The 23,051-nt window shown below is 45.5% G+C and overlaps 2 protein-coding genes across 2 annotated transcripts; one reads left to right on the forward strand and one right to left on the reverse strand.

Annotated features, from left to right (window-relative positions):
• Nucleotides 1-235: 235 nt before the first annotated feature.
• On the forward strand, nucleotides 236-10,385 carry LOC135378728 (uncharacterized). Its single transcript, XM_064611814.1, has 4 exons — nucleotides 236-315; nucleotides 918-1,001; nucleotides 4,207-4,331; nucleotides 5,558-10,385. Exons 2-4 carry the CDS (start codon nucleotides 947-949, stop codon nucleotides 9,845-9,847), a joined length of 4,470 nt encoding a protein of 1,489 aa, XP_064467884.1. The 5' UTR covers nucleotides 236-315; nucleotides 918-946; the 3' UTR covers nucleotides 9,848-10,385.
• A 6,588-nt stretch (nucleotides 10,386-16,973) lies between these two features.
• LOC135372289 (PI-actitoxin-Aeq3b-like) lies at nucleotides 16,974-21,025 on the reverse strand. The gene is made up of 3 exons (XM_064605936.1): nucleotides 20,850-21,025; nucleotides 19,661-19,849; nucleotides 16,974-17,167 (listed from the first exon to the last, which is right to left on the reverse strand). Exons 1-3 carry the CDS (start codon nucleotides 20,893-20,895, stop codon nucleotides 17,154-17,156), a joined length of 249 nt encoding a protein of 82 aa, XP_064462006.1. The 5' UTR covers nucleotides 20,896-21,025; the 3' UTR covers nucleotides 16,974-17,153.
• Between the last annotated feature and the right edge of the window lie 2,026 nt (nucleotides 21,026-23,051).

The following is a 23,051-nucleotide window of genomic DNA, read 5'->3' on the forward strand; positions in this document are numbered from 1 at the left end:
AAAAAAAAACACGTATTGCTTGAAAGTGTAAAATAAGTCACAACGGTAGAGCATATAGCCAGCAATGACACGGAAGTGTAACCGATGAATATCACGGTGACAAAAACGTCCGACAAGCTCATCGGTCGAAGCACGTGAAAAGAGCATGGAGCATCTTATCTCTCGTGGAAAATACCTTTGCGACTAGCTGTTGCCGGGGTGAAGGGGATAGATAAAATGCAGAAGGGGCGAGGAGACAATATGTGCCTTTATATAGAGTTACCTGGTGATAATTCATTCTCAGTGCTGGGTGACTGGTAGTGAGAGAGGTCTGAGGTGAGTTCAGTCATTCTATATTTTGTTGTACTGTTTTTTCTCTTCGCTGTATCAGTGTTGCAAAGACTGGGCCGAATAGTTGCTTATCGCGAGAGCATTACTCTTCACGTTACTGTTCCCGAAGCTGTGGAAGTGACCCAACAAGTGTACTTCGCTTAAAGTTGCGCGACTATAAAAGTATTTAAGTTCGGGGGAACCTAGTATTTTTTGCCGACGACCAAACTATGGTGAAATTCCCGAGTTCCTAAACTTTACACGAATAAGAAATATAATAAAACAAACAGTAAGAATTTGAAACGAATGAGTCGCACGAAGTCGAACAGACACCCAGAATCCTATTTATTGGTAGCACTAATACACACACTGTACACTTTGATAACCTTTACACTATTATAGGCACCCATTTCCACCATTTTTTTTCTTCAAAGTTTACTAACACATCGCGGATAAATGACGTCCACGAAATTCTTGAAAACTGACTGTGTTCACAGTAATTATGGTTAGCCGCCGTTTCAGTCTGTGGATGGAATGCGAAAAGTGTGCGATCGAATGCATACCGATGTTATGAGGCTAAAAATATGTATATATATTTTTTTTTTCAGTCCCATTCCGCAGAAGACAAGTAGAAGCCATGACGCGTGTGATACTCCTCTCTTTCCTCCTCCCAAGAGCATGGGCAAACACAGGTAGGCTCTTAAACGGATATGTTTGATGCCATCGACTGATTTTAGACTGAATATATATGAATATGTATACATTTTCGAAACTTCATCCATAGTTTTTTTTTTAGATTTAGAAGAAAAGTAACTGGCGTGCACACATCCCGTGCCGTACAATACGTGCATTACGTAATGATCTATATACGTGCAAGTGTCACAACGCCTTTATCTATTGTGTACATAGAAAAGCATTGACAATATTAGAGAGTTTTAACAAAACAGTTTCGTCTGTACTTTAGTAACGATCCCGCGGCGGACGGATAGGGATAAATTTAGCCGTGCTTCTGCACGTTCTGCGATTTCATTGGTGTCCGATCTCTGAATATGGATTTCGAGATATGCGCGGGATAATGCACGGTATCGTCTGCTACTGAATGAAGCTGTATGAGAAGTAATATTTTAAATTTCTAAAGGATATGCGATATATTTTATTTATTTAATATTTGAAGGAGTAAATTAGCAAGTGGACACGTCAGGAAAAAGTGAACATATAGCAGCTTTTAAACTTCATACAGCAGGAAATCTCACAAACAAAAGGCAGAAAACAAAAGCAAAATCATGTCTGATCCCTTCACTTGACCGAAGAGGAAAATGGCCTTGTGCCTGCATTGTCCTTTGCGAGATAGTATGGATGCTGATGTCTGGATCAGACAACCAGATTGACCAAGGTTAGGTTAGGGGTATCAGGCACATTTCGAGGGGCAGACGCAAAGGGAACACCCTGTCACCAAACAGGTGGTCCTGCTGCGGCGCAGATCCGTAGCTCTATCTCTAGCCTACAAGATATCCGCTGCCAACAGTTGCGATTCTGAAATTTCAAGGACAAAAGGTTTTCTTTTGCTCTTTAAAAACCCAGTAAAAGTACCAGTTCAAAAATCAAACCCATGTCTGATACGCCAGCGCGCAAGCTGTAGTTAGTGAGCCAAAGTCGGCGACGCAGAAAATACGAACTTAGACCAAGTGTAGAACAGAATGTACACCGAACGTTACGAGTGGGTTATCAACAAAATGTCGTGTCCTCCGCTGGCAAAAGTGTGCTAAAAGCAGCTTATAAGAGTTCAGGAACAAGGTCAGTGCAAGTTTATACAATGTCAGCTCATTGAAACACAAGTACAAAACGACGTACTCGCGTCGTATAAACCGCGCTCGTCAGAATGACAGCTGTTTTAGAATGACAGTTATCCAGAGTCCCGTAAAACTTCTCTAGATAGAACCACAAATACATCTACAATTCCGCATTGGCGTCGTATCCTAGGGGCTTCCAAGCGGAACCAACCTCGGCGCGTGCAAAAAACAAACCAACGTTGGTAGCAAAAGGACCAGGACCGGTCTTGGAGTGGAGTCGCCGACCTAGCGCGGTGTTCCCACTGGTACCCACTGCTACGCCCTTGGTCCCAGTCCTGGTCCCCATAGGTTCACTGGCTCTAGGGAGGAGCGAAGAGGGGAATACAGGAACCCTACCCGTCGTCCCTATCCAGTGCCATGTATTCAACGCGGAGATCACTTTTTCTCCGGCGCAACCAGTGTCATCAGCGCCGGAGCTCACGCGCATAAGCGGTCGTGAAAAAGAACAATTTGTTGCACACGTGGCTTGGCTGCTAGTGTTCTCAGAATCGGAAGGAAGCGCAAACAGAACGAGTGTGCAATTTATGGAACACGGAGTGTGACTACAAAAAAGACTATGAAGTATGAGCTAGTCTCGAAAACATATTTTTTACATGAATTCAGCTGCAGCTAACAGCCTTGGTAGAGAAAGGTATGCTTGATGAACAACACACAGACACACACACACACACAAAGAAAGCATCACTAGAACTAGCTCACCTTGAGCGCTTACTTTTTGCGGCAATTAGAAATACTAGAGATGGGACGAATCGAGAATTTTCCAAATCCGAATCCAAAGAAGGTTCTAGAAATCCACGAATCTTTCGAATCCTTTCTTCAAAAAGAGTGAAACAGCCAGGTCAAGAAACACTTCTACTGAAAAGTGTTCTGAAGTAGAGTTTGGTATCTTGGTTTAATGAAAATCATAGTTCACTTTCAGGGTAAAACATACTCATATACTTCTTTATAATGTAATTCATTTAACTTCTTGTTCGTCGACTACAGTAAATACAGAAACTCTCGAATCTAAATTCTTTCCATAAAACTACGAAACAATCAATAGCAAAACCATGTTACTTTTCAACTTGTAATGTAAGATTCCTGCCTGAACTCTTGCACTGCAGAGCATTGTAAAGAAACAAACAAGAAAACACAGCTGAAAGTTTTAAATTAATGCATATTGTTTTTCAAAAACACCAGCATTCTCACCCGCTCGGGGTCTAGCCCACAGCTTTTTTTTATCAGCTATAACACCTGATGTGCTCAAGAGTCATTCTAACATTACTCTCGGTGGGGGTGTGATCAGGAACTTTTTAGGCCAATTAGGCTTTCGGCGGACTCCGGAGGCGCCAATTTTCAAATGAAACAAACAAACGTGGTTGGTGAAATCGAAAGATTCACTTCGCCTTTTTCAGCACTGGGATTCAGATCCCAAATCTCGAATCCTTGCGTAGGATTCGAGGATTCGCGTATTCGGTTGTCCCGTCTCTAATAAATATGATGAAAGCTAAAATTTGGAAACCCCAATTTTTTTTTTTTTCATACCACATGAGTTCACCTAGAAGATAACAGAAGGATCCTAGATGAAATGTCGTTGTAATGCGGCACACAGACGGGACGAAGGGCGGTTAACACAATGAGACAAACGTATCTGCAACCGCGTTTTAACCTCCTTTTGTCCCGTCTGAGTGCTGCATTCTAGCGACATGAACTATCACCAACTCCCACTCTTCCTCCCTTTGATCCTAGATGAAATCCCAGATAAGAAGGTTATTCCAGAAGGATAACATCAGATGACACTTGACGGATTGTCCGCATGGTGCCTGCAGGACGTTCCGAGGACATTCAGGACATTCTGGGAAGATAAGGACATGATAACACTTTGAGGGCATCCTAAGGACTCTATGAGTCCTAGAAAGATGAAGTGTTACGCAAATCTCGTGACAGTCTGTCATGAAGTTGGTCCGGGGCGTAGATCATTCTGAGGGCAGGCATAACACCTAAACATATATCAAGAGAAAGGTAGAGATGGATTAATAACCGTACATGTAAATGTTGACTGTTACAGGAGACGGAGCGCACTTGACCATCACGATTCACGTGGATACCATTGTGAATGTCGTCGTAGCTTCCGTTGCTTCAATCATCATTCTTGGCTTCCTGCTCCTTTCCTACAGCAGGAAGAGAACAGTGGTATGTAACAGCCACTGAACAATGCGGCGTTAATCAATGATTTTAGCTCGCCCCCTCTCTCTCGCAAAATTACTTGGTCCCTGGACACATCCAGCCCACCAGCGCCATGCCCTGAAAGCTCTCTTCACCTTTCTGGATACCATAAAACTTCGATCCTCATTGTGAAGGGGCTCGTTATTTCATTCCCCACATCACCACCAGCAATGGCGTAGAGTATGACCCCTGACGATCAAACTCCCCATTCATCATCTCGTAATAAAGTTGTTGTTGTTTAGCTAATTAATTACCAGCAAGTTCACATATAAGAAGGTTAGTACGGAATTTTTTAGCAGATTTTAGTACATTTACACGCGATTGTTTTGACCTATTCAGGGAGCATCGTTAAAGAACTCCCAATTGCCTGCATACTTCACTTGGTCAACTATATGGAATATTAGGCAAGGTCACTTGTGCATATCATAGTTCGCATGCAGTGGTTTCTAGCCACGTCTTAAGAACATACAAACTTAATGTTCTTAAGACGTGGCTCTCTGTACAGAGGAGAGCAACTATGTTAAAATATATGTTCACTGTCATTACACAGCTGGAACGGTAAAATTTAATATGTACGGCACTTCGATAGCAGTTCAAGTGCCATAAGGAAGGTGAACTAGCATTGTGAAAAACTACACTTTTAAAAATGAACTTCACTGCATGGCGCGCTCCTAGCCAACCATCGTCTCAAATGATATCATTATCTGCCCTGATTTGTGGAAAACTAGAGGCGTACGTCATTTTTGTGACCCTTATGCTTTGCATAATTGTCACAGACAAGGCGTACGCCTCGCGTTTTCAACAAATCAGGGCAGATAACGATATAATTGGAGATGATGGTCGGCTTGGAAAGCTCTATGCGGTGAAGTTCATTTGTAAGAGCGTAGCATTGTGAAAACATGCGAGAATCTTAAGAGAAGTACTTGAGCAAGCAAACGAATATTGATGATCAGTACCTTTGCAGCAGCCCTTTTACCCAAACAATAAGATAGCTGGGTTTCCCCGATGGCCTTCCGCCCGTTCGGCCTTCGCAGTACCGAGTCAGCTACCAGTGTAGTTCGAATAACCCGAAACCTTGTTTGGACGAAAAAAGCATTTCGGTCAAAAACAGAATAACAATTGAAATGCAGTAATAATTCGAAGAAAGTAAAAGCGATTTCGGGTGTACAAACTTCTCGTTGGTTTTATTCCAGGTAGGTAGCACCAAGGCGTCACTGAGTAAAACTGATGAGCCTCAAACTCTCCAAAATGAGCCCAACGTCCACGAGGAGAATGAATGGGAAGACATGCTAAGAGTAATGCACAAGGCGATAGACGAAAGGAGTCATATTCAAGTGCAACAATGTCTTCGAATGCTACGACACCTCAGATTATGGCTACACCCAGACACCGGCGAGTCAGCCATGCACAGAGCAATCAAGAGCAACTCTTTCTATATATATGGATTGCTTCTGTCGCACGAGTGTGATTTCAGAAGTAAGAAAGAATGGAAATGCTTGAAAAGTCTAAACAGGATTCAACGGTCGGAACTTCAAAGACAAAGACTATTCGTGACAAAATACGACGACTCTTATGTAAATCACCTGAAAGCTCGAACGGAAAGTCAAACGAACTCTCAAGGCTTCGGAAAGTATGTTGACAAAATGTTCAAAGCACTGGACAACATTGAGTTAGTTCGACCTATTCTGCAAGTAGCTGGCACTGCACATCATCTGAGAATCCGATTCGACTTCGACAGAGGTGACGTCCAACCCATGATGGGATGCCGTAATAGCGGCAACCTTGGAATAACAGATACTGCAAAAGATGAAGTTTTTATCGCAGCCAACCCGAAAGTATCATTCGACGCAGATCGCGACACAGAAGTCCTGGGAACATTAGCGCACGAGCTGTGCCACTTTGCTCTTCATCTGGTGTTCAGGAACGGGGGTATACCCTACTGTTGCACTGATCTAGAGAGAAAACGTAGATACGATGACATCATTCAAGGCATTAGGAAGAAACAAGAAGGATTAGACAAAATAATCAAGCTGGCACTTGATTATGCTACGGAGGAGGAACTGATAGTCCGGGTGCCCCACATACTTGCTCTGCGAGGCAGTCCTGGAAAAGGCGACGCCATCCTGAGGGGTCAGACACCGGAGCTCCTCGAATTCTACAATGAACTTGTTGCATCAGATATGGCAAACTACATCAAGAATGCATGCCCCAGCAAAGACACAGAAAACATTAAGATAGAAAACGTGAGGCTTCAAAAAGCAGATAATACGGAGAAGCTCAATGTAACCTTCACGGAACCCATGAAGCACCAGGACCTAAAGGATGTTCCCCTCTTCATTCTTACAGGTCCAGAGCTGTTGTTGCTTGAGATCCTTGTCCACGATGCGCTCAAGTCTACGGGACAGCCGTACTTATTTTTCGAAGCATCCCAGTGGGACGACACGCTGGCAGATGTCTTAACTCAAAACAAATGTAACTTCATTCTTCTAACCTGCAACGATAGCAGAAAATTACGCACCATATTCGAGCTTCTCAGTGAAGTTTCACAGGTGGTTGGCACAAGAGTAATCCTGCTTGTACCTCGTGGACACAAGGATTACTTTCTGGCAGAGGAACAGCAGGATGCTTTTTTTGCTAACAGCTCATTCTTTCGAGTACATATGAATCGTTCCTTCGCTTATATAGACAAGGCCTGCTTCGAGAAGATTGCAGAGAAGCGTAAGGTTCTCAGTAAGTCACACATACTATTTCAGGGCGCCGACTATCGGCCACTAATTCATGAGGTGATTAGCTTGGACAACTTTGTAAACTTTATCGACGCCACTGCATTCCTAAAGTTATGCCAGTCCAAGTACATCGAAGTAGGGCCACAACTTAGCAAAGTGGCACAAGACGTGAAGGATTACTACGTCAGGCGACGCTTGACCTTCGGAGTACGTGGTGAAGATTACAGCGAAGGGTACCTCTGGGAGACACAGGAGAAAGTTGTGGCTGTCTGTGGCCTCCCCGGAACGGGCAAGAGCGCCTTGGCGTCGAGGCTTTCAATACAGATAAAAAAAATTGATGTGAAGAATTGGGTATTGCATGTCTACCTTCCACGGAGAATTGGACTTGTCAATTTAGCAAATGGCGTCAGAGACTTCCAACAATTGGCCCATCTGTGCAACGTAGAAGCTATAGGACCGGAGTTTAAATTGTTTGAGCATTGTGTGCAAAATGACACTCCGGTCAAGATTGTGATCATTTTTGATGCTTTTGACGAAATCAAAAAAGAATGCCGCGAGTACATTCTTGCACTTGTAAAGCTCCTGAAGAAAACCAATGTTTCAAAAATATGTATCATGAGCCGCACAGTGTTCAAGACAACGATAGGAGATGCTATCGAAGCCGAGCCTATGGAAATGGTTCCGTTTACAAAAGAGGAACTCGTCGAATTCTTTAGAAAATACTGGCGGGCACACGGACTGTGTTCTGAATCTGATGATGAGTTAGAATTAACAGCCAGGAAGACAGCTAATGCCTACACTTTATCCATGTGGAATGGCTGGACTGCCTGGGAAAATCCCCTCCTCATTCGCATGATTGCCGAATTGGAACACCGCTCACTTTTCTGCAGAGAACCAGTGCAAAGCATAGAGCCTACCCGGGAAATCCGAAGCATGTTTGAAATCTACAAGATGTTCGCTGATTACAAGTACAATGTGTACACAAAAGAAAAGCTTCTGATGGAGTCAGACCCTCCGACTCTAGCTGCTGAATATGAGAGCAGAAAGAGGAAAAAAGAGTTTTACGGTAAGCTTGGCCTTCTGGGAGCGAGTGTCATCATTGAGGACCAACTAAGGGAGGTGCTCACAGAAGAGGAACTCGAGGAGCTCAGGTCAAAGGGAGATCTTATGAAAGACGTCGCTGATAGTGTCATTGGGCACGGCCTTGTCGATGGACTTAGCGATGGAATTCCAGGATTCATCCACAAGACGTTCGCTGAATACTTTGCCGCCCATTTTCTGTTCCGCAAGATAAAGAACGTTGGCAGTGATAATCCGAGCCTGATGGCATCAGTGTCACGAATGTATGGAAAGGACGATTACAGGCAGGTTATGCTATTCCTCGATAGTTTTGCTGCTGAATCTTCACCCGTCCATTTCGCCTTAGTTACGGCAGGGGCTTCTGCTGGAAGTTGCATCACGGAAGAAAACATGTACACCCGCGATGAATTCGATCGTATTCCACTACACTACATTGCCATTCGTGCGCACAGCTCCATGTTGAAGGTCTACCTTGTGGACGACCTGCTGAAACCGAAAGATATCTTTGGCATGACGCCCTTCATGTACGCGGACAGTCTTCGTCACTGGTATTTACTGAACAAGTTCTGTGATCGAAATATGGGAACGAGCGAAGAATGCCCGACGATTCGCGAAAACGTCATGAAGGAGAAGGAGCTCAAGAAATCTGCGTTGTACGTAGCCGTGAGACTCAACCTTTGTGCCCTGTTAGACTTTATTCTGAGCAATTTCTGCAGGAAGAGGACTGACTCTCAACTGGGCATCAATCTCCATCTTGTAGATGTTGATACAATAAGGGATGAACACGAGCAGACTCTCCTATTCTTTGCGGAATCGTTGAATGCTCTGCAACTCCTCCTTGCTTACTGCGATAGTCGAGTCACGGACGCAGATGGCCACATAACGCTCAGTTACAGACTTGAAGGAAATTTATCCAGGGAGTTGCTCCACGAAAGGAAAATGAGTCGGCTAGCGATATTGAAGTTTCTTTGCATCCATCTTCATGTAGACATCCCAAACAACCGTGGAGAAACTCCTCTGCGCAAGATTGTTTCTGCACGAAAGGCGGAGTACGCAAAGGTGTTGCTTCTTCGATCACGGACGAATCGCGCGGATAGAAGGGGTGTTGCAGTATTGCGATGCGCGTATGGGACGAATCAGCCTGATATCATAAACTTGCTTCTCCCTCACGCGTCTATCTACGATCCTGGCGTTATGTCTTATCTCCCTACCCAGGGTGCGGATCTGGATCGTACACTATTAAAGTGGACACTCGGTGCTGCTAGTTCCTTGGCGGTCAGCCTTTACTACTATCCCGAAAAGCTGTGCCAAATGGTATCCAAAGCGATTAGTGAAGCGCGCTCTTTTCAAGCATTACTACCTTATTTGAATTACAGCCATGGAGGGAACCCAGTTGTGAGCCTCTTACGGTGGAACCCTCACAGAAGACTAGTTGTCCTGAAACACTTGCTTTTCCTCTTCGACGCCTCGCCCACGGACGAAGAGGGCTTCACCGCCTTGCATCGCTCTGCTAAAGTTGGCTCTGTGGATGAAATGAAATTACTGCTTCCTCATTCGAATATCCACGCTGAAGATAGAGAGGGCAGAACAGCCGCTCAAGTGCATTGTGGAAATGACTTGAATCGAGAGAACGCGGCAGAGCTGATCCGTCGTTGGACGGCGAATGAGGGATCATAAGAGAGTGTTCCAGCGAAGGAAAATTTTTATTGTGTGTCAGCAAAACCAGACAGCCATGGCTAGAAGCTTTGTACATACGAGGAAAGTTTGAGTGGAAGGGAGGGGGCCAGGAAGGACGTGCAGGAAGGAAGTGGAAGACAAGCGTTAGCATGCACCAAGGTTCTTCATAGGGAACGGTACTGATATCCGACTCTGGAAGGTCTGTCTGAAGACCCAAGGAACAAGAACATCAACAAACAAATCGTGACTATGACAATAGTTGATTCACCTCTGGAGAGCGGGAACCCAGGGGAAAATCCTCCACCACCTCCCAGTTTTCAGCATGACCTTGTAGCTTCCACCAACCAGCGAGCTGTATTCAACGTGACAAGTAGCCCTCCTCTCCTCCCCTCTCCCTCCCCTCCTTGCCCTTTTCTTTTTATTTGCAAACAAACATATAGCCCCAATGAAGGAACGTTCTCTATGTTAGAGTACACGATTTTTTTCTTGCACGTGACGCAGTTTATGAGGAATAAACGATTAAAATTCGTTCATTGTTTCCGGTGCCCATTGTTGTTCAACTTGAGGAACATTCGACCCTAGGTAAGAACTTAGATCGGTAAACACTTGGGCGATGAATGCAAATGAGTATACACAGTTCATTCGGTTGGTATTGAAAAACACTACGTATACAAAGGAATGAAGCACTCCAATTTCTTGATATATTTGTTAATTTACTTATCAACATATCAAGCACTCCGGAGCGGAATAGCCAGCACTGGAAAGGGCGTCCAACCATCCTTTTGTGCAGGTTATTTCTAGTAGCTGGCACTGTAGTAATTGCTTGCGAAGATGACCTCCAAAAATAATTATCGTATGATTCTATATCAAGTTCCAGTTTTATTATATCAGAATATTAATATAATAGAGAGTGCTATGCAAAGATGGAGGAGCCAGAGGGAAGAATTCCAGGTTAAATGCTCCTCCCAATAATTGATAACAAGGAAGGTTACATGTTTCATGTGCGATGTATTTTATAATCCAGTGTTAATATTGGTGACGAGAAATTGGTAAGACCAGAAGTAAGTAAGTGACGCCTTACTGGTTTTCTTAAAGGGAGACTTCGAAACGATCTTTGAAAAAAAAAATGCACGACGCTTTTGTACATATTGACCCCCAAATACCAGATATTGCGATGGTTTCCCTCTTACGCAATGTATTAATCGGGAATATCAGTTAAGCTAAACCAAAACCACAGTCGAGGGAGGAGACGGTAAAAACTGCCCTTTCCCAGAGTGCCCGCACGAAACCGACGCATGACGTCACCGGGTGGGTAAAATCAGCAAAAGTACGCGTGTGTCGCGGCCAGTCATAGCGGTTAGGAACAGTATTCCGTCATGGGTTCAGCCGATAACAAGCCTGTGTCTTTTTCTTCTGACTCGGAGGAGTGTGACGAAGTTTCTTCAGAGTCCCAGGTGTATGCGAATAGCCACCTCCGTGTTGCATGGCATGTTCGCTATATGACGAGTATGACGAGTCTTCCTTCAGAGCCTCATCTACAATCTGCATTTTTTTTTCTGTCAGACTTCTGCGGCTTACCAAAGGAGCTAATATGAGCGTCATCTTGTATATTGCATTCCTCCTGGAGTCTTCTTTTTGCGTACGCGCGCCGTTGAGTTGCTATAGGAACATCCGGAAACAGCGCAGGAATAGCGTGGTTCGGCGACGCTTTGCGTTCTCGGAGGATTCCTAGCTCGTGCATGAGACGTGCTCCGATGCCGAACATCTCAGATTCGAAATGGGCGGAACATCATCTACTCTGTGGCGAGTCATTCCACTCGTTCCAGTCCTTCGGAGCGCTGCCTCCCCCCCCCCCCCCCCCCCACGGCGACGCACTTTTCATCGCATGGGAAGCGAAAATAAGCAACACCCGGCGTAGAAGTCAACTTGTTGCCGCAAGTTTTGATGCAACACCTCGCACTACCTCTGTTATCACGCGTTGTTGCACACGCAAAAAAAGAGAAAGCTACGAGGGGGAATATATTTATTAGAACAAAGAAAAAAATGGGAAAGCGAGGAAGGGGCGTTGAATGCACACAGCGGATGCAGGAATGCAGGGCGGATGAAGCGGACGCATAGCCAGTGATGCCGGATGGCTCCCGAGTGTTGCTTGCAATACATCCTTCCAGCTGCGGTTCAGAGCGACCGCTCCTCACGTTTCAAAAACAATTTTTGTGACGTTTGCGCCGTTTTTTCAGCCGAGATATTCCGTAACTGCGTTGGAAACATGTCAATAATCGTAACAGTAACAGAAGCCTGCAACCGATTTTCTTCAGAAGTCTCCGTTTAAAGGGAGTTAAGTGCTTCATGCGTTTCATTTCTAAAGGTAACTGATTGTATGAGCGTGTGCCATATGACGTTAATGAAAATTTGCCATAGTTTGTTTTAGTGTTTGGTGTATTCAATATACCAGCCATTCCTGCTCTGGTACATTTATTGACATTAATACTACACGAAATAATAGATGGTATTGTGAGGTTGCCCATAATGATAAGGTAAGTCACACTTAAAGTGCTGTATTTCATAATTTAATTAATGCTAAGAATGTGAAAATCTTTACGAGAAACATGAAAGTAAAATGGCATTCTGAAAATGATTCTGGTGGCCTGGTAGCGAAAACAAGCGAAAATACTAAATCAGACCCATCGGCAAAGCTACCATCATGAGGCGCGAGCGGTCCTGGGTGTTGACAGTAGATGTACGATCGTAAACACAAAAACTTTAGAACGTTGGCATGGGTTGTGCGTGTACTAATAGGTTATTCATAATTTCAATGTAGAAAAAAACTTTCTGTTGCCCCACTCGTGCACATATACGAAATCATCTACCACCCGAGTACGTTTCCGTATCCTGCTCCTTTGCGCATGTGTCACAGTGGGCGTGTTTATCCGTGCATCTGTGTCTCCGTGCTGTGTGTCCGTGCATTGTAATGCGGAGTTCGTATACTTTTTGGGTTAAACAGGTAGCGACGTTGACATCTCGGAGCTGTAGGCCAAGATTAACACGTGTGAACTGATGAATACAATGCATCCCCTGTTGCTGGCCCCGCGAAAAAAAATTTCATGCGACGAGCGGCCGTGATAGCGTGAGTGTTAGCAGGAATCAGCTGTGCACCAACGATGTCATGTTTTGTTGCAATGACCACTCATTGAATAAATACAAACGTCTAGTTACTGCGTGTGCGTATTGCTCTAGGTGAGAAATGGACCTTAAGTGAACCTTCCTCGTTTCTGTGTGATATCACGGTGCCCTTCTGTTTAGAGTTGTCAAGATATGTGATAACTACATGTATTTCGAATTGATATGTTTCATTAAACCTGATACGCTTTATTTTTTCTGTGTTCTCGTCTGGTACTGCTGCAAGGGTGAGGAAAAAGGAATACAACGCAAACGAAGTGCGCGAACGAAAACGTGCCATGGCCAATTATGCACTACTTATTATTCATACTGCTCACGTCACCTCTGACGCCATTTATTTACAATCGTAGTAGTCCGCGCAACGGATGGATGGCGCTGACCGTCTCTATCATGGCATCATTCTGAAGACACAGGGGCCTATGGGAGTTGCACTACCTCTTTAGATATACCATGGCCCTGCTATCAATGACTAATAGAGGGCGTAAGTGTGGCGTTTATGTAATTGTCCAAACGGAAGTACTTGAGATAGAAACGAGACGTCTTGTCATTCCTGGGTGACGTTCATACACTTTGATGAAAAGAAAAATCCTCTTCACTTTGACGCGGACTCCTCATAGAAGTCTTGGTGTGTGAGTTGACTACGTGTCTCTCTATTAATTCAAACGTTTTGGGTTGAGGCGCTGCCGAGGAGGCCAGCACCTTAATGGCTTGATAACTACATGTTCCCCAGACAGATGTATGGGTTGTAGGATCGTTATAACGGCACTCGGCAGTTTCAAGAGGACGCTGTCCGACTAAACGACCATCTCCGATCTATCGACCCGTCGATGGATTTCGTTGCCACACACCACTGCTCGCGTCAAGAAGCGTCCATTCTACACCGACTACGCCTTAATGTCGCCAGGACACCTCTACTCCTCTGTAAAATGGGTCTTCTCCAGTCGCCCAAATGCCCCACTTGCGCTGTTGAAGCTGATGTGCCACACCTTCTCCTCGACTGTCACAGATTCGACACCTCTCGAGCCACGCTGAGACGACGCCTACTCGAGCTGCGGTGCACGGACTTTTCTCTGGCCACTCTGCTCGGCCCAGTACGAGATCACACACAGCAGTCTGTGACCAAAGCAGTGCTGACTTTCTTGAGAGACTCAGGTCTGATGAACAGCCTGTGAACTCAGTCGTGAAATCTCATTCTTCTTCTGTGCCCCACTTTCACCTTCAACGCATTAACCTCATGCTTTCTTTTTAAAGTCATCCTCTGTGATTCGTCTCATCATTCCTTCACCGTTTGTTAGTCATCATTTTTGTCATCTTTGTCTTTAATCTACCTCATCCTTCTTTCATCATCTGGTAGTTTTTCGTTTTTTCCTACTTCTTTTTCTTTTTCTTTATTTCTTATTTCGTAATTTTCTTTCTTTATTTATTTATTTCTTTTTCTTACTTCTTTTTCCTTTTCTTTATTTCTTATTTCTTTATTTTCTTTCTTTCTTTATTTATTTATTTCTTATTCCTTCTTATTTCTTTCTTTCTTTCTTTCTTTAATTATTCTCTTTTCTTTTTATTTATTTATTATTATTTCTTATTTCTGGAATAGCAAGCCGACGTCCCGTTTGGCTGACCTTTCCCCGTTTTTTTTCCCTTTTCGTCTAATAAACATATCCCCCCCCCCCCCCCAGACAGATCGTCCTTGTTAAGGAAAAGGAAGAAGGGATCTCGCGTACGCATCATTCATCGTGTACTTGTGTACATCGTGTACGCATCATTCATCGTCATTCTAGCCATTGATAAAAATATAATGGCCCTCAGAGTGAGGGCCGAAGCCCTTCGTTGTCCAAAGTTGTCAATTGTATTTATAGAGCAGAGCGTTTGTGGGATGGGCTTGAGCATGTAACAAGCAACTGAGCGTAGTGAGAGTGCGAAAGCCGATTTTAATTTATAGACTAACGTGATGCAGTTTAAGTTCGAGACACCGCGGGATCCTAAAAGGTTGGTAGCGCGGGCAATAGCGAAGGATGTGTTTCGGATTTTCCAGGTCCTATAAATCACGGAATGACGCTTGCCGCAAACGGTAACGCCACTGAGCTGTAAAAGCGACATTGAATCGCGTTCAGTGAATTAATGCACTATCCTTACGAGAGGCATGTAACGGCATCCACAGAGCGAGCGTTGAACCAAATCTTGTCACCTATAGTCACCATATAGACCATAGTCTATATAGTCACCTTTCAGGAGTGCAATATTCATCCGTCTGCTAGAAGGGAGAGCTGCTCATTCCTCACGAGCCCACAATGACGTGGAATTCTCCACTAACTAACTAGCCTGTGGGTTGCTTCCTTCTTTTGCATGTGCTATCGCTACGTCCGTCGCCATGACGGCGGACGATCCCTGTATACCTTGCGTGCTTGCAGGCGGGCTCTCGATGGATGTGAGGGGGAATTTCGTCTCCTGGTTCCAGAAGGTCCAGAAGAATCACGGAAACGCGCGACAGACGACTGGATCCACGCATTGCATCTTTACGTAAGAAGTCAATGAGGCTGGAGCGTGCACAGATGGGCGGACACAGATTTTCCTCAGGAGAGGGTAACGGCTATGGTGTGCAGGCAAGCAGAGCAACCGCCGAGCTGCTTCTCTTTCACATAGCACCTCAATCGGGAGTTCTGCGGTTTCCTCCAGAACGTGGTTCAACGCGTTTCAATCACTTCGGGGTGTCTCAACCGCCTTGGCAGCCCCAAGGCGACGAAGAAGGCTATCTGCAAAGATGCCCCGAAGGGTATTCGGTGAGGACGTGGAAGTTGTTTGCAGACTTGGAAGGTTGTAAAGCAGCGTCGTCCACACCTATGCTTTATAAACTTCTCTATCCAGGTCTACACACACACAAATGAGATGTGCTGGGTCATTCATCGCCGTTTGGGCGGTACAATGCCCCATTGCGCTTGTGGAAGGGAGGTGAAAGTGATGATGATGGAAAGGTGTCCATTTAGAGTTCGTCAATTAATCGAGTGCTGGAGAGGATATCTGCAACAACCCGTAGGCCTTGCATCTGATGTGAGGTGTCTGACCGTGGCCCGATAATTTAGGCAAAGTCGAACTGGCGCTGAGCGATGTTTTGATGGAATTCTTTGGGAGGACGCAGTGGTTGTAGCTGACGAATTTCCGGTGACCTGTGAGAGTTCATGGTTGTTCGCTACTCTGCTCCAGGGCACGCTACGTCACTGCAGAATATCGTGACGAGCTTCCTAGGTGACGTCTGTCCTCCGAAGGACGGCTTCATTGGGTGTTTTGAATTGCGTAAATTGAACTGCACAGTTGCAAGATGCCGTTTATCGACTGGCTGAGCTCATGATCGAAGTCGAGCACGGTAGCAATATGGGAGCGGTGACATTGCTTTCAGACAAGTGCGCTTGCGATTTCCGTCGCACGCTAAATAACTCCAGTTGTGAAAATTAGCCGCTGTCCTAACTGCGGCGCGTGTACGATGTCGCCCCACAAGTGTTGGAGGACTCACCTTTACATCGGCTGATGATAAAAAGATAAAAAGCACTGAAACTATTGTTTATTATCATACAGATCCTACAAGCTTTCACGCAGTGGACTACATTTCATCGGGTACAAAAATATTTTCCATAATTATAAATTTTACAGATTCAATAGAAATTATAAATACATAAACAATAAATACATTTTCTAGCTAATGGAATGCAGTCCTCTGTATGAAAGCTTGAACGATAATAAACCGTAGTTTCGGTATTCTTTAAATCTTTTTGTCACTTGCGTTGACCGTACCAGGCTCAGTTTCAACATTCCCCGATTATCAGGTTATCCCAGGTCATTCCCTAAATGTCATTCCGTTGCCCGTTTAAAGCCTCCATGATCAAGAGGAAAACAAACTAAGTACTTATGCACCCCCCCCCCCCCCGCCGAAAAGTCAGTTGAGAAAAGACACCACAACTGAAATTCCAATGGAAACTTTATTTACACGTCGACTGGTATCCGAAGCAGTAGACTTAAAATTATGCACCAACAAACTTAGTTAGATACAACATTGTCCTCAAAGGGATGGATTGAGGTTTCACTCGTTTATTGCATCTCAAAAAGCAGCAATCCTGGCCACTTCGCTTGGCAACTCACTTCACCCTCCGGTGCCTGAAAGAGGAAAAAAGAATAAGCACGTTTACATCGGTGCAAAATGACGTACGTTACATGACAACTGATATGCGCAGCCGATATGAAATGCTGCAGACATTATGGAGTTGCAGTACAGCTTGGGACAAAAGTTCACGGAACACTGTGGTGTCGTATTTGTTGCTCTGTTCAATGATTTTTTTAAAATTATTGTTATACAATGGTGCAACAGGATGTAAGTATTTCTGGTAAGTATTTCTGCTGTATCGTGATATTTTATTCGACTACATGCAACAGGGTTGAAGAAGGTCTTTGCTAAGTGGCATTCTTAGTATAGTTTTTCAGTGAATTCAAAAAGTTGCGCGACCCACGTGATACCGAACTTTAGCCACTCATCAATTCTTAGTTCTCACATCTAATTGTACAAGCGGCATGGCCGGGTTGGTCAAGGCGTCCCGATCGTTGGTGGTAACCAAGGTCGTGCTGAAGACTGCAGGGTGATGCGTTCGAATCCTAAGACGGACTGTGCTGTCTGAGGTCTTCCCTGATTTTCCGAATACGTTCCAGGTGAATTCGGCACAGTTCCATTGAAGTCGGCCCATGACGCGCATTAGCCCCCCCTCCTTCCCGCTGTCCTCTCTCCATCTGTCCAAGTCTGTACGCCGCTCATAGCCACAGTTGCTTCGCGGCGCTAACACGGAACTAAAATATCATTTAATTGCTCACATTTGTTTCAAATTACTCGCACGTTCCCCTTTAGCTATTCATCTTAACAAAGAGCATTGCATCGAATGCTGTTTGAGAAGTTGCTACGTTACAAGCTTGGTGGCGCTACACTAAGACTGGCCGTGCGACAGAGGCAGCGTGGTCCAGAAAATTCGATAGCGCGGGCAATGGAGATGGGAAGCGTGCTCCGGACTTCCCAAATCAGCACCGCAAATTACCTCGAGCAATGAGTTTAAATACGACTAGAGCACTGCACGGGCCTCAATCTATCGGTCCGACCCTGCCCGTACCCGACGCCACGGAGGCTTATCCGACCGGAGCCCGACCCGGACGCCGTAAGTCCGGCCGAGGCAGCATCGCAGTTGCAATGGGGCGGACACTGTACACACCAAACAGCGTAAACTGCACATACTTGGAACGCGCAAGCGCAGCTTTTGATGCGGTTTGTACTTGTAGCAACACGCGGGCGCCGAGTCTAACGCGCCTGTCCACGGACTGGCCGCATTTTTAGGCCCAGGCCCGGTCCGAACCCGGCCTTTCCTTGATTTACCCGCCCGAGCCCGGCCCAAGCCCGAAGGATCCCGAGTTTCTCGGCCCAAGCCCTGCTCGAGCCCGAGAAATTGGCAGGATACCCGGCCCAGTGTATCAGGCTGTAAAAGTGTAAAAAGGCCGTGGCTATCTAACACAGTGGTAGCACAGGCTCGAGACCGACATAAGCCCGGCTATGTACGGGCCGGCCCATAATGGTCAAACCCGAGCCCAGCTCAAGCCCACAAAGAAGAAGCTTTACCCGGCACGGTCCGGCCCACGGGCCGGGCCCGGCCGGGCTCGGGTTTTCAGGTATGCCCGAGCAAATGCAGTGCTCTAGTCCAGGGTGCATGACGCAGGCGAGATCCACAGCATGGCGAAGTCGAGAATAAGTTGACGTCTACGTTGTAGCGTTTTAGAAGAAATACGGCGGGAGCACCCAGCTCCATGGTTTCTTTGTTTTCAAAACGTATGTTGAGTATTATATAATGTGAAAGACTGACTCACAAAAGCTCGGCCCGACTGCGACCCGAGAACACTCGGACTGAACCCAAGCCCGGCCCGAGCCCGCAGTCAAAGCGGCTTTGAGGCCCGTTTTCGGCAGCGGGCCGGGCCGGGCTCTGGCTTTCGTGCATGGCCGTCCCTTTGTAGCGCTCTAAGTACGACTACCCCTATCATCGTCACCTACAATGCATTCCCGTTGCCTTGCTCATTGGAGTCTTCATAGTGCATAATAAAGCTTGAGCAACACAGCCGGGGAATGACGAGACGACAACGAAGGACTCAGCAATCCCTCAACATGCCTTCCGAGGGCAATGCGCAACTTTGTGAGTTTTCTTGGTGTCCTCATTAAATATTCATTGCAGGTTTTGAGCGCATTGTATCGTCTGGTCATTCCCGGGTGTTCCTCAAGGTTTGTTCTGCACTATGAACGTTCACCAGCTGGCCGCAATCGTTTCAGTTCACTTCAATTCACACTTTGCAGCGCGTTTTATGCAATTCAAGTTTAGTAAATGAAATGAATTAAAATGAAAACGAAATTATCTCCATTTGAGTCTTGTTCCATCCCGATATGCTTCTGACGCAATACCGAGAACCGGGGTAGTCGGTGTCTATGAATCATGGCGTCGTCAGTGCAAATATAACAATGACTTAGACAGCCGGGGGCAACGCTGAGCTCTGTCTATTTCGCTCCATGTTATATGTGCGCTGAATACGTCATGATTGTCATTTACGATCGGTGGCAGGTGCAGTACTCACTCGAACAGGCAGCGATACACTCGTTGAACGACCTGAAGTTGTTTCTGTTGCCACCACAACCACCGTATATGAACTCTCGGCAAGTGCCAGCAGCCCGACTGTAGTGGAACCTTGGGATGTAAGCCATACACCGTCCAGGTTCTGGTGGAAGCAGGCAGGCTTGCCGTTGTAGAATTGCCGCGTATGATTCTGGGCAGATTGAGAGCGATTGTTACACTGGGAGAAATCGTCGTTCGGTACACCAAGCACCGTGGGGAGAGTAGAGTAGAGAAGGGCAAGAAAGGATGTGCGCCCTTTCTTCACACATTTGAGAAGCGCGCTGTGTATCTTCGCTATTTGAGAAATTTGTAAAACTCTTATTCTTGCAATTGCATTGATTTGCAGGCAGCTGCACACAGGCTGCGACAGAGTACCGACGTTAAAGCAAAAAACAGCGACACGCTAGTAACCTTTACTTGTCTGACTTCGCACGAGGGACGTCAGTAACAGTAGTCGATTGTAGTTCATCGTATACGCTATGGCCTTTGCATACGTAAGGGATTGAGCTGTGGTTCTGCGCAATGCGCGAAACCCTCTTTAGGTTTTGCGCGTGCGCAGAATCAGCACGCTATCCCTGACGTACGCAAAGAGCGTTAGCGTACGATGCAGTAAAACTCCCTCATAACATTTTTGCGTGGCCAATGCTTTCCATGCTGCCAGTTACACAATATGGGAAACTAAGAGATTATGAGAGATTTCCATAATTGGCTTTACTTGTTATGCGTTTGTGTAAACTACGGGAAATTTGCACTCATCTTTCACACTAAAATGCTTTGGTCCGGGTACCGCGCTTATCGACGTTTGTTCCGTACTGCGGTTATTGTGTTGGCCATGGCGTTCTATTTCTTGGTAACCTGCCTTCCGATGAAGCACCATGTTCGTCGATGTAGTGCGTCTCTGCTGACTTCGTAGGGAACTATGCTGACAGTCGCATTACAAGGTCTGAGCGAAACACCGGGAAAAAACCTAGTCACCACAGTCGGTGCCGCCTGTGCTGTTCTACTGTACCACATACTACCATGGGCTGCGCAGTCAATGCCCACAGTCACGGACCGAACGCATGACATTATCGTCATCAACGCTGTCATATTAGACAACTAGAATCAGAGAAGTGCCCGGGGACAGCATGTAAAACTCGGCATGGACATACCTGCAACCAGGCAAACTATCAGAGCGATCACCAGGATAGCCTTCATGGCAGGAGTCTTGCGGAGATGTCCTTGAAAGGGAGTGTAGTTTCAGAGAACGACGATCGGTCTGTCACTACGGGATACCTAAGATTCTCATATATGTGTGCGTCTCATTTCATTGTTCGCTCATATCAGTGTTATGTGCTTTCAAGTGTCGCCGTCCGTGTAGTCGTGATAAGCAACAATAGGAACGTAGTTTCGATACACGTGTTTCAAATTTTTGGCCAACACACAGTGGCTGACGAAATCGATTACGAAGAAACGAAACGATATTCATAGAATTCCCCTGCGCACTTGAAGCACCGCTATATCACGGAGCGCGTTCCAGGTATAGCCTGTCACGAGAGGCTGGGAGATGTGACTTCGACAGTTTGCCAGGAAAACGACAAAAGACTAGGCAGATATGATACAAGTTATAGTGGTATGAAATCAACAACAACGACAGAGCTGTTTATTGGACCACGCTTGTCACTAGTGCATGGTTCGCTCTGTTGATTGTGGTTCGCAGCAAGATCTTCTTCGGTACATGTACTCCCTAGGACGGCCCATGATGTCGCTGTTCGGTACCGTCTCCACTGCTGCTTCGGGCGACGGGAAGTCGGTACACGCGCCGCGGAACTCTTCACATGCGCTGACATGTGAACGTGCCACTTTTCCTCTGGAGCACGTGACGCCAGCGTCGCAGCCACTGATCTCTATGCATAAAGGCTGGATCGCGCATGGGAGAGGGGCTCGTGGAGGAGAGGCACGCATTTTGCCGCCATGTTGGTGGGCCCTAAAGCGATGTGTGTGCTAATAGAAAACAATGGGAGGCAACAGAGATTGCGAGCATTTATTGCGCTGCAACCGTAGATCGTTGTTTGTCATCACACATTTTCGTAAGGTGCCAGTACACTGATGTATCCTAACAAGAATATGGATGTATGGACAAAAATTGTTCCAGAAAGAATGGTCCCGCAAAAGATATACTCGCATGGCAGAAAGAGATCGTTCCGTAGAATCACAGCCGTTGTTTTAGATAGGTGTATGCGTTTAGTGTGATTTATATCAACCATCACCGGAGAAGGAATCTTTTAGTGAACGACAGTGGTGTTTTCGACGTAATGCCTCGCAAATATGGACACCGAAGCAGCCCAAATAATTACTTCACGCAATTAGATCACGCTCGTTAGGACAGTTAATCAGGTAGTGATATGTAACCTTATTCGAGTTACTTAGAAAGTGGTAACACCTCCTTGAGACACAAGTCTTCTCTCTTTTTGAAGTACAGCTCTTCTATTTTTGTGTGATTCTTCCTTCATTTGTTCTGATTATTTGCAGGCACGGTTAAGCCGGATTGAATGTCGTTCTGGCGTACTCACATGCTTTTGCTGAATGGAACTGCAGCGTGAGCAAAGCTGCTTAGGGACGGGGGCCTGCTATCCAGTGCTGATTTTGTCATGCTTGTTATGTGGAGCACGTTCCAAAAAAAATGCAGCTGCACATCTGAAACTCCAATCATTATCATCGTCATTTAAAAGGGAGCGTCGTAGCGCCGCCGTGAAACCAGACATGGTTTCTGAAGATCTTCTATGACACCTTCCGCAGTTCGCACAGTTTTCTTCAGCGTCGAAGTCTCTCATAGGAACCACTTTGCATTTACTGTTACTCCCATCTTACATTTTGATGTGCGAGGGATCTCTTGCGCTACACACCTATGGTCTGCAAATTGCAACAGGACGATTTGGAGCTTGAAACAGTTGTGATTTTGGCCCGGTGTACCCTGTCTGCGAAATGATATCAACTGAATCATGTCAAACGTAAACAAAACAGTGTAACACGATTTGCCTTTCTAAAGAAGATCAGTGATGATAAGTAAATATACATCTTTCAAGTTCAACATTTATTTCTTGCACTTACGCGTTTCAAGATACAATGAACATGCAGGGAGGTCACAAAAGACTACGTTTATTGTTTTTTGACCTCCCTGAAATGACAATATATATTTCAGGAATGACAATCTACAGGTACACTCTCTAAATTTGTAGTACTCAATTTTAGGTTGGAATGTACAATGAATAGCAACTGCCCTCTTTTTTTCTCATATATGCCGAACTTTCAATTGAATGTGATGAAATATGTGATAATATAATAATATATATATATAAGAATAAGAATAATAT

The sequence above is a fragment of the Ornithodoros turicata genome, chromosome 1 (assembly GCF_037126465.1).
Source record: "Ornithodoros turicata isolate Travis chromosome 1, ASM3712646v1, whole genome shotgun sequence".
Classification (NCBI taxonomy): domain Eukaryota; kingdom Metazoa; phylum Arthropoda; class Arachnida; order Ixodida; family Argasidae; genus Ornithodoros; species Ornithodoros turicata.